This window comes from Nannospalax galili, unplaced genomic scaffold (assembly GCF_000622305.1).
Source record: "Nannospalax galili isolate Female #2095 unplaced genomic scaffold, S.galili_v1.0 scaffold218, whole genome shotgun sequence".
Classification (NCBI taxonomy): Eukaryota; Metazoa; Chordata; class Mammalia; order Rodentia; family Spalacidae; genus Nannospalax; species Nannospalax galili.
In genome coordinates, this window is record NW_008343207.1 from 624,774 (window position 1) to 636,431 (window position 11,658).

The 11,658-nt window shown below is 48.1% G+C and overlaps 1 protein-coding gene across 3 annotated transcripts; it reads left to right on the forward strand.

The window, feature by feature from the left end:
- Positions 1-5,153: 5,153 nt before the first annotated feature.
- On the forward strand, positions 5,154-7,944 carry Ubc (ubiquitin C). 3 transcript variants are annotated; one of them, XM_008839246.2, is made up of 2 exons: positions 5,154-5,306; positions 6,340-7,944. In XM_008839246.2, exon 2 carries the CDS (start codon positions 6,343-6,345, stop codon positions 7,864-7,866), a length of 1,524 nt encoding a protein of 507 aa, XP_008837468.1. In that variant the 5' UTR covers positions 5,154-5,306; positions 6,340-6,342; the 3' UTR covers positions 7,867-7,944. The 3 variants fall into 3 exon arrangements, with proteins under 3 accessions (XP_008837468.1, XP_008837470.1, XP_029422470.1); XM_008839248.2 differs by having other exon boundaries at positions 5,301-5,439; XM_029566610.1 differs by lacking the exon at positions 5,154-5,306 and adding an exon at positions 5,813-6,216.
- The last annotated feature ends 3,714 nt before the right edge of the window (positions 7,945-11,658 follow it).

Here is an 11,658-nt window from a genome sequence, read left to right on the forward strand (position 1 = left end):
ACCTTGTCCCCTAGTGGTGAACCAGTTATGGTGGGTGTGATCTTCAGCCACAGGCAGCAGTCACCCCATCCCCACCCCTAGCCAGACCCCTCCCTCCGCCCATTGGTCCTCAGCCAATCCCATGCTGTTGCTGGCCCTCAGTCCCTGTCTGGGTTGGTACCTGTTCTGACACAATCTTTCTGGGTGTCTGCAAAGGCTGATCTGCAGTGGAATGAACTGCAGAAGATCCAGTGACTCACTGGGCTTCTAGCACATTCTAGCACGTACCATTTAGATCAGGAGGTTTGGGGTTTTAAGGCTGTATACCCATGTTCCAAGGCCAAGTAGGACATGGAGCCACTGAAGTCCCTTTCAGAAATAGACACTCAGCTGCCACAACCCCACCCCCCAAGTCCTCTGTAAAGCTTTGTGGACATCTGGGGCCATAGGATTTCTGGGGTGGTGAGGTATGTTGCTGTGACTGTCACTGAGTATCTCTGGTCTCTGTGACTATATCACCACCTCCCTAACACTCAGGGAAGTGACAACAAATGTCCCCAGATATTGCGTAATGTCCCTGACTGGATCCATCACTCTGGCTGGGAAGTGTTGTGCTGGGGAGGTCCTGTGTCCTTGAGAAAGGCCACTTCAGTTTGCTTTCAGAACCACGGCTAGTGGGTTATTTAAATCAATCAACCAAAGAGGACCAGAAGTTAAGAGAGAGATGGAGGGGTTTAAGAGGTGCTCCAGGGCGCAGCAGGGGAGGGTAGGATAAAAATACATTTTCTGCATGTGTGAAATTCTCTAAGTAAAAAAACAAGGCCAGGCATGGTGGTGGATGCCTTTAATCCCAGCCCTTGGGAGGCAGAGGCAGGCGGATCTTTATGAGTTCAAGGCCTGGTACAGACTGTCTCAAAAAAAGACCAAAAAAAAAAAAGTAAAAAACATTTAAAAAGTGGGGAGGGAACTGGTGAGATGGGGTAAAGGCAGTTGCCACCAAGCCTGACAATCTGAGTTCAATCCCTGGGGCCCACATGATGGGAGAAGAGAACCAGAGGAGACTTGTCCTCTGACCTCCAAACACGTGCCATGGTGCACACACACACAAACTGTAATTTTATTTATTTTTATTTTTTAAGTTTTTTGGTCTTTTTGAGACAGGGTCTTCCTGTAACCCCAGCTGGCCTGGAACTATGTAGACCAGGCTGGCCCTGAACTCACAGAGATCCACCTGCCTCTGCCTCCAAAGTGCTGAGATTAAAGGCATGCACCACCATACCCAGCTACTAGCATATATTAATTATATATAACAATGGGTTTCATTTTGACATTTTCATACATGTATATAATGAATTTTGACCACCACCCCTCGTAACTGTTTCTTGTCCCCTCACTCCCTCAAGCCTCTTTCTTCCTAGTCCCTCCTCCTCTTTTCCCTCCCCTACCTCTGAAATCAAGGCTGTTTGTCTCTGAACCTTCTGGACTCTGAAAAAAGCTGTGTCACAGAGCTCATGACTCAGCTCTGAATCACAAATCACAAGACACCAGTAAAAGAACAGCCGGAAAGCAGCAAGCAGGGTGTGGCTTCTCAGTTGGAAGTGTCCTTCCTTACCAAGGTTCTGATGTCTAGAAAGGACCTTCACAGAAATCTACACTGGAAATCACCGAGGTGTCCCACCAAGCCTGCAGATTCACATTTTCAGCTTCCATTTTAATTCCCTAGTAGTACATGAATTCATTCATGGAAAATCACAGATGTTAAAATCTATTTTGAACAACACCTCTGACCTTGAATTTTCATAAATCCATAAGCATGGTTTACATACCTGTAGTCTAACACTTGGGAGGCAGAGGCAGGAAGATCACTTCAAGTTACAGTCCAGCCTGGTACATTGTGAGTTCCAGGCCAGTCTGGGTAATATATGGAAACCCTGTCTCAAAAAAACAAAAATAAAAAAATAAAATAAAATAAACACACACATAGGTTACCATGGGAAATATACAGCACTTTTTCCCCAAGTATTCAGTAATTTGGGTTGATCGTAGGTATAAACTTCTAGATTAGGCAAAAAGAACCTTTTGAAAGGATGATGGGGCAGTGACCAGTGATAGGGCTCAGATCTAGGTGACCCCAGACCCAGAAACCATGAAGCTCCTCAGAGAAGCTCTGAGTCAACCAACTCCCAGCCACCTGCTTAACAAAAGCAGCCCCTGGGAAATTAATGACCAATGTATTGTGATCACCAGAGCATGCCCACAGGCTGACAAACAGGTTTCCCAAGCCCTTAGCTGCAGTTAATTACTGGAACTCTGTAATTGTAGAAAAACAAGTTTTACAGTAACTGTTTTCCCCAATATGCTTCACCAGGTATAGACCCCACGCCCTCCATTGAGCAAGCAGCTCCCAAAACAGTCCCAAATAGCAGAAAAATATTCTTTTTCCTCATTCTTTCCCTTTATAAGCTACCCCTCTGCAGCCCTTAGGCTGCTGGTTCTTCCTCACACCCAAGTTGAGGACCAGCCCCACCAAACCTAATTAAACTCTTGCTTTGCCAGAGTTTGCCACTTTGCTTCTGCTTCGCAGCGATCCCGACCCCTGCCACCTTTTTAATCTAACAACCAGTGCTCATACAGGCCCAAATGAAGGTTAAATAGAAGTTTTCAGATAGATACATAAACATGCACAAAAAATAATTTATCACTCAGAGAATACACAAGAACTATTCAAATAAGTAAAAGGGAACTGAGACAAGATGGTATTGATCTGCATAAGACAAAATGAGGATATTGATTTGTATAAAAGAATGAGGTAGGGGCTGGAGAGATGGCTCAGCAGTTAAGAACACCGACTGTTCTTGCAGAAGACCTAAGTTTGAATCCCAGCACCCACATGACAGTTAACAACTGTCACTCCAGTTCCAGGGGATCCCACAGCCTCTTCTGTCCTCCTGGGGCATTGCACGACACAGGTGCACTTACCTACATGCAGGCAAAACACACATACACATAAAAATAATATTTAAAAAAAATGAGGTGTACCACGAGACCCATGAAGATTCTCTGTTAGTATTACCAAGGATGTGTAGGAATTAAACATTATTTCAATCTCTTTAAAAGAGAATTTACTAGTTTGGGGGTATAGTTCAGTTGGTAAAATGCTTGTGTAGCATGCATGAGGCCCTGGGGTCTAGTCCCAGCACAGCTTAAACTGGGTATGGTGGCCCACACTTGTCATTCTAGCCTCCGGGAGGTGGAGGCAGGAGGATTAGATGTTCAAGCTTGGGCTACGAGAGTCCCTGTCTCAAAAATAAATAAAAGGTAATTCACTATCTAAACCAAAACAGAAAGTGTTCTGTGGTTTGTTAAATAAAATGTATGACAGAAGTCTGTTCTTCTCAGTGTCTTACATTGGAAAGGACAGATGCACACTGGTGTCTTACAGTGTCATAGCAGAGAGTATGGCAATGATTACACTATAAAAATGTATAGCAACTTTTTTTTTTTAAACTGCATTTTAAGCATAATGTTTAAATCAGATCTATGATTGAAACAAGACTTTTTTTTTTTTTTTTTTTTTTTTTTGAGACAGGGTCTCCCTGTAGCCCCAGCTGGCCTGGAACTTGCTATGTAGACCAGGCTGGCCTCAAACTCACAAGAGATCTGCCTGCCTCTGCCTCCAAGTGCTGGGATTAAAGGTATGCACCATCACACCTGGCAATAAGGCTCTTCTTAGTGGCTGAAAATTGTTCACTTAGTATAACTTTTCCTTCTTTTCCTTGAAGCATTAAAGGTTGAATTCAAATGCACACATACCCCCTCACCGCTGATTTGTAGGATAGGGATCATTTGTAGAAGAGTCCGGAAGAAACAGTGCCTGAGAATTAAGGTCATCAGGGCAATCTTTGACTGTAAACTTTTAAAAACTTGTTTTAAAATTTTACCATGTTCATGTATATTCAGAGGCTAAAATATCCTGAAGAAATGACACCTAAGTTTGACAATATAGGTAGGTTGTAGTAAAAATAAACCATCTCTCTTGGAATCCACATAAAGATGAGGGAAAACACTCCACAAAGTTGTCCTCTGACCTCCACACAGTACCCACAGACCCACACACCTCATACACACAAAGTAATAAAACTAAAACACATGATAGGTGAGCCAGCCTACCTCCATTTTTTAAAAAAATCAAATATAATTTGCCAGCAGAACTACATTTTGGGTGTTTTTGTTTGCTTTGTTACTTTTGTTTTTGAGACAGGGTCTAGCCTGGAGCTTGCTACGTAGACCAGGCTAGCCTTGATCTCAGAGATCTGCCTTGCCTTACATTGAAAAGAGAATGAGGATTTCAAATGTCTTCACTGTTTGGGTGGACGTTTGCTGGGATTTGAGTACTGCACTTACATGTACAATTTTTAATTATTTACATCTCAGTTAATGAATTTAGGGGTTGGGGATGTACCTGCAGTTTCAATAAAAAAATCTGAGTCCAATGGGCTCAATTACTGAACTAAACAGTAATTATTGAGCTAAACAGCGGACACAGCTGAAATCGTGGTTTCCTTGGCGACAGTCTTGTAGAACGTTCCCTAACTCCAGGCCACAGAGCAGAACAGAAAGGCTCAAGAACAGCCTGGAAAGTTCTGACAGCTTCTGTTACAACGCCTGTTAATTTTCCGAGGCTCTGTGCGTTTTCCAGTTTTCCCCAGCTCAGGCCTAGGTTCTCTCTCCCTGCTCAGGTCCCCAGCATGGGCTCTGGACCCCAAGGCCCCGCTGAGATTTGCACAGTCATCCTCCCTGTCATGGTGCCCGGAGTGGGAGGAAGGGACTTAGGACGCCAAAGCAGCACGGGGACCCGCCATGTGACACCAACCGAACCCCTCGGTCAGCTAGGACGAAGGGGTCGCGAGGTGGGCGGCTAGATCTCTGCTTGGGGGGTGGGGGGGGCGCGGACCCAGTCCGCTCCGCCGACCGTGTCCGCGCCGGGTTTTCGCCCCACCCGCGCTCCACCGCCCGAGCCCCACCCTTCGCGTCTGTTGCGGCTGCACACGCGTGGATCCCTCCGCACGGTGCCTGGTACGCTCCAGGTTCAGCTGAGAAGCCTATGGGGCGTGGATGTGGCCACAGGCCTCCGCCGCTGGGAGAGGGACGGTCATGTAAAGGCGCGGTCACGTAAAGTAGTCCCTCCCTCCAGGCTTTGCGGAGGGATCCACAGGGGAGGGGCGGGGCCTCCCGGAGCTATATAAGGCGCCGCTGGGGCGAACGCAGCTAGTTCCGTCCAGATCACGCGTTCCGTTTCTGGTCTTTATTTAGGACTTCGGCCGCTGGTGAGAAGGCCGCAGCGCTCGCGGGGCTTCGTGGGACTTGGGGGCCCTGCGGCGGGAGGGTCGGGAGGCAGCTGAGGCAGCTGAGGCGGTTGTCATCGCAGCTTGGGACGAGGGTGAAGCGGTAGAGGACGCGGTAAGATGGCGGCCGTGTGGAAGCCTCAGGGGGAAGCAGCGCGGCTTTGCTGCAGGTGCCGAGGTTGTGGAAGCAAGCCTGAGCGGCCGGGAAATGGCGAGGGCTTAGTACTTTGGCGGGTTGGACGAACCGGAGAGGTCGAAGGTCTAGTGACTATAAACACGGAAGAGCCACTTGGCGGGCGTGGGGGCGGCGGGTGCCGTGACGGCACGGCGGTCACGTGACGTCGCCGTTTGCGCGTTCAATGCGGGGCGCGGCCACCCCTTGCCAGCTTACCTTCCGTTGGAGGACACAGGGTTCGAGCCTCGGCCTCAGGTAACCTGGAAGAGAGTGGACAGGCATCGGAAACCCTAAGGGGAAGTGAGGTTTTGGAGGTCAGGTTTGCAAATTCATACCGAAGTAGCCGGTGCCAGAGCTTTGAACTCCTCAGCTCTGATTCGGGATGTTTTTTTAAAATTAGATCCTGATTTCATAAATGTTTTTACTGTGTTTGGCTGCTTGGTGTGGCAGGACACTACTTGTTTTGACTGTCTTAGGTTAGCTATATATAGAGAAGGCGGGACTCTTACTATAAATGTTCTTGGGATACTCCTGTTGATGTCTGTACCTCAGATTTCAGGCTACAACAATGGCTGCCCAATTCCTATTCTGTCAACCTCATTCCTCAAGTCAACATATAGCAGAGACTGAACTCTTGATTCTCCAGTGTTGACCCTCTCAATTCCTGGGATTGTAGACATGGGTAGACTTAACCCAGGTTTTCTTCATGACTTTCAGGCATGAATTCCATTTTTTGTCAAGTTTTGCCTTTGGAACATTATGTTGGACTTTTAAGAGTAGATAATCTATTTCAATGTTACTAAAACATTTATGCCTTTCCTATCCTGTTTTTTGTAACAGACAATGCAGATCTTCGTGAAGACCCTGACTGGCAAGACCATCACCCTGGAGGTGGAGCCCAGTGACACCATTGAGAACGTCAAGGCAAAGATCCAGGACAAAGAGGGCATCCACCCCGACCAGCAGAGGCTGATCTTTGCAGGCAAGCATCTGGAAGACGGCCGCACCCTGTCCGACTACATCATCCAGAAGGAGTCCACCCTGCCCCTGGTGATCCGCCTCAGGGGTGGGATGCAGATCTTCGTGAAGACCCTGACTGGCAAGACCATCACCCTGGAGGTGGAGCCCAGTGATACCATTGAGAACGTCAAGGCAAAGATCCAGGACAAAGAGGGCATCCACCCCGACCAGCAGATGCTGATCTTTGCAGGCAAGCATCTGGAAGACGGCCGCACCCTGTCCGACTACATCATCCAGAAGGAGTCCACCCTGCCCCTGGTGATCCGCCTCAGGGGTGGGATGCAGATCTTCGTGAAGACCCTGACTGGCAAGACCATCACCCTGGAGGTGGAGCCCAGTGATACCATTGAGAACGTCAAGGCAAAGATCCAGGACAAAGAGGGCATCCACCCCGACCAGCAGATGCTGATCTTTGCAGGCAAGCATCTGGAAGACGGCCGCACCCTGTCCGACTACATCATCCAGAAGGAGTCCACCCTGCCCCTGGTGATCCGCCTCAGGGGTGGGATGCAGATCTTCGTGAAGACCCTGACTGGCAAGACCATCACCCTGGAGGTGGAGCCCAGTGATACCATTGAGAACGTCAAGGCAAAGATCCAGGACAAAGAGGGCATCCACCCCGACCAGCAGATGCTGATCTTTGCAGGCAAGCATCTGGAAGACGGCCGCACCCTGTCCGACTACATCATCCAGAAGGAGTCCACCCTGCCCCTGGTGATCCGCCTCAGGGGTGGGATGCAGATCTTCGTGAAGACCCTGACTGGCAAGACCATCACCCTGGAGGTGGAGCCCAGTGATACCATTGAGAACGTCAAGGCAAAGATCCAGGACAAAGAGGGCATCCACCCCGACCAGCAGATGCTGATCTTTGCAGGCAAGCATCTGGAAGACGGCCGCACCCTGTCCGACTACATCATCCAGAAGGAGTCCACCCTGCCCCTGGTGATCCGCCTCAGGGGTGGGATGCAGATCTTCGTGAAGACCCTGACTGGCAAGACCATCACCCTGGAGGTGGAGCCCAGTGACACCATTGAGAACGTCAAGGCAAAGATCCAGGACAAAGAGGGCATCCACCCCGACCAGCAGATGCTGATCTTTGCAGGCAAGCATCTGGAAGACGGCCGCACCCTGTCCGACTACAACATCCAGAAGGAGTCCACCCTGCACCTGGTGCTCCGCCTCAGGGGTGGGATGCAGATCTTCGTGAAGACCCTGACTGGCAAGACCATCACCCTGGAGGTCGAGCCCACTCCCAGCACTGAGATTGTCAAACTGCAGCAAGATGGATGCACCTTTCTCACTACAACATCTGGAAAGAGCCCTCTGTGTGCTTGTTCCTGGGTTTGAGGGGAGGTGTCGTAGTTTCCCCTTTTAAGCTTTTGGCAGGTTTCATTACAGTTTGAATAAAGTTCTTGCATTCCCACATTTTCTGTACTTGTTTGATTTTGATTTGTTATTTGGTTCTTTTTGGTTTTGGTTGAGTGTTCTAAATATTTTTATTTTAATGGTATGAGTATTGCCTGCATGTATGTGACTGCACCCATGTCCAGTGCTACGGAGGTCAGAAGAGGGCTTCAGATTCCCCTGGAACTGGAGTTAAGAATGGTTCGTAGCCACCATGTGGGTGCTGGGAATTGAACTCTGGTCGTCTGCAAGAGTGGTTGCTGGTCTTAACCACTGAGTCATCTCTCCAGCCCTGGTTGGTTAGTTGGTTGGTTTTAATTCTCTTTCCATAGGGATGTAAAGCCTATCATGGTGCAGTGTATGTCCAGGTTTGTTAAATGAGGTAGGAAAATGTTAAAGTAGCTGTGAAGTAGGTGTTAGGCTTTAAAAGTTAAATGTTTTATGTGTTCACACAGTTACCTAAAATAAAATACAGTTCTGAAGATGAGAGAATTAGAATGTTTATTCTAGGAAAATGGTTTCAGATTTTGGGGTTTTTTGAGACAGGGTCTCATGGCCTCTGGAACTTGCTGTATAGGCCATGCTGACCTTAAACACAGGTCCATATGTCTCTCTGCCTTAGGGGTTCTGGAATTAAAGTAGCTCACCACCATGCCTGGAAGAAGGGATTTAAAAAAAAAAAAAAAAAAAAAAAAGAACTGCCAGGCATGGTAGCGCACACCTTTAATCCCAGCACTTGGGAGGCAGAGGCAGGCATTATCTCTGTGAGTTCAAGGCCAGCCTGGTCTACATAGTTCCAGGACATCTGGGGCTACAGGGCGACCCTGTGTCAAAAAGCCCCCCCCCCCAAATTATAATCATACTAGCCTAAATATATAGATACGTGGTTTTGTTTGTTTTGGTCTTTTTGAGACAGGTAGCTACTTGAAAGCCTGGTTTTATAAGCTTGTTAGGTGGTGAAACTCTTGAATAGTTGCCCCACCCCCAGGTGAGCAGTAACACTTGGAAAAGTAGGCATTAAACTCAGGTCAAATTTGGTAGCAAATGCCTTCATCTGCTGAACCATTTGATGCCCCACCCCTACCTACCCCGTAGCACAGGTTGGCTCAAACTTCTGATCTTCCTTCCTCCAGAGTAGGTTGATTTTGGTTGTGTCATGCCACTTGAAGATTATACAGTGGTTGAGGGATTAAAATAGATTTAGCCATCTTTTGTGATGCTTGAGGTCAAACCCTGCGTAGTCAGCACACCCTGCCACTGAGTTAAAATACCCCAATCCATTTTTCTGTAAAAACAGTTTGTTTTTGAGATCTTAACTCTAGTCCTGGCTGGCTGGAACTAAAATTATGTAGCCCATGCTTGAATTTGTCATCCTCTTGCCTCAGCCTCCTTAATGTCAGAATTACAAGCATGATTACCAGCATACTGTAGTACTAGTGTGTGTGTATACATGTGTGTATATGTGTGAAGGGCAGAGGACAACTTGGAAGAATCGTTCGTGGGGCCCAGGGATCTAACTCAGGCCCTCGGGTTTGGAGCAAGCACCTTTACCCATTGAACCACCTTGCCAGCCTCCACCCCCTAGTGTGCACTTAAGGCTTTGCACACACCCTCCATGCTCATCCTCACAGGCATGCTGGCCTGTGCAGTCTGTCCTCTTGTTTTCCACTTCAGATCCTAGTGTTGACAGTCCAACAGCCTTTCTTTCTTTGTAAGGGGAAGAGACTAGTTTTCTCAAGAACAGTGGACACCAGAGTCACACATCTCTAGTGAACATTGGGAGGACCCCTCTGTCCAAGTACAAGCATGCCAGGAACCTGTGATAATGAATGAGAATGAGGACTCTGCCCCTCAAGTTCTAGGTCAAATAAGACACCAGTACATTTTGGTTTTTTTTCAGACAAGTTTTACTACCTAGAACTCGCTATGTGCACCCAAGCTGGCCTTGAACTCACAGAGATCTACTTGTCTCTGCCTGAAACCAGTAAATGTTAAAGCACCCCAAAGTTTGGCTTCTTTATGCTGTTTTAAGAGCTCACTTATATTGTTGGGCCTGCCTGGACTGCATGAGACCCTGTCTCAAAACAACTAACAAAGGATTCACTTGCTAGATATGGGAGAGATAGGAGAATCAAGATCTTAAGTTTGAGGCCATCTGGGTTTACATAGGGAGTTCCAGGCTGTAGTGAGAGCCTGCCTCAAAAATAAAAAAAAGTCTGAAAATACATAACTTGAATAAAGAAATGTTCCTTTTGCTCCTGTGAGCATGGCAGTCCTCTTCAAGGTAGGGGTTTGGCCTGAACAGGTATACAGTTCATAGACTGGCCAGTGTGGTCTGTGATGCTTCTGTACAAAGGGAGCATCAGGCCAGACATAGGATTAGTAATAAAGGCTGCATGCAGCAGGCCCAAGGGGTTGCAGTTGACTATTTGCTTTTATCCTACACTGAGTTAAAGGTAACTTACTGTCCTCCAAATACCTTTCACTGTCTTCTGGCTAGAAATGTACTGCTCTAGCCCTGCAGCATGGGTCTAACTCAGCTGGAATTATTCCTTAGTTACCCACTGGAGCTCTTGATCCATATAGGCTCAGTTTCCTGTTGGATTAGAGCAGGTACAGGATCTCAAAATAGACCATCCCCTCCCTTGCAATGGCCACACTCCCCCCATATAGTCTCTGTCATCCTCAGCCCAAGTTGTTTCTCTTAAAGCCGTAGCCCCACCCCAGCAAATCAGATCCTATCCAGTGGTTCCCTCTTGTCCTTCCACAGGGTCCCCCTGATAACCTAGGCATGCCCTGGGTTTGTAGTGGTTCTAGCTCAGTCTTCCCAAGTACTGGATTAGAATCCTGTCTTCATCCTAGTGGCTTAACACTATTCCTCTTGTGCAACAATTCTGCTAGAGCTCTAGCAGGCTCAGGTGCTGGGGAGGGGCTCTATCAGGAGGGGCTCAGTGAAAACAGAATCTGAGGAGGGGTCCTGTGCTGGGATAGAGTTGAGCTGTGAGGAACCAGATGGGCTGGACCTCCAGCAGCAGGTGGGAGGTACAGCTAGGGGACTTTGGGCAAGGACCAAGTGCCCAGTTTGGAACAGTGGTCAGACAGACTTTCTGTCATACTTGGGGTGGACCCCAGACCTTGCACCTGCTGAACAAGTGCTCAAGCCACAGCCAGCCCTGCCTTAGCATTTGCAAATCTAGAGTACTGATCTTACAGCTGGGACTGGCAGCTCCTAACAGAACAGAAGCAGAATGAGCTTCAGGTGCTTTAAAGAAAGTTACCTGGTTGAGGCTGGAGCTCAGAGGATAGAGGGCTGGCATAGCCTGCATGAGGGCCTGCTGGGCTCAGTCCCCAACAACACATAAATGGGGTGTGGTGGTGAATATCTGTCATCCCATCACTTGGGAGGTAGGGAGGCAGGAGGACCAGAAGTTCAAGGCCATCCGTATAGTGAGTTTGAGGCCAGCCTGGGCTACAGGTGACCCTGTATCCTCACTAGTTAGTATCTGGGACTTTGTTTTTTGTTTCTCTCTCTCTCTCTCTCTCTCTCTCTCTCTCTCTCTCTCTCTCTCTCCTCCCTCCCTCCTCCCTCCCTTCTTCCTCCTTCTGTCCTCCCCCTCTCCTACCCTCTCTCTCTGTCTCTGTCTCTCTCTACCCCCTCCTCTCTCTCCTCTCTCCTTCCTGACTGTGAAACACCATGTGACACAATTCCTGCCACCATGCATTCCCCATCACGAC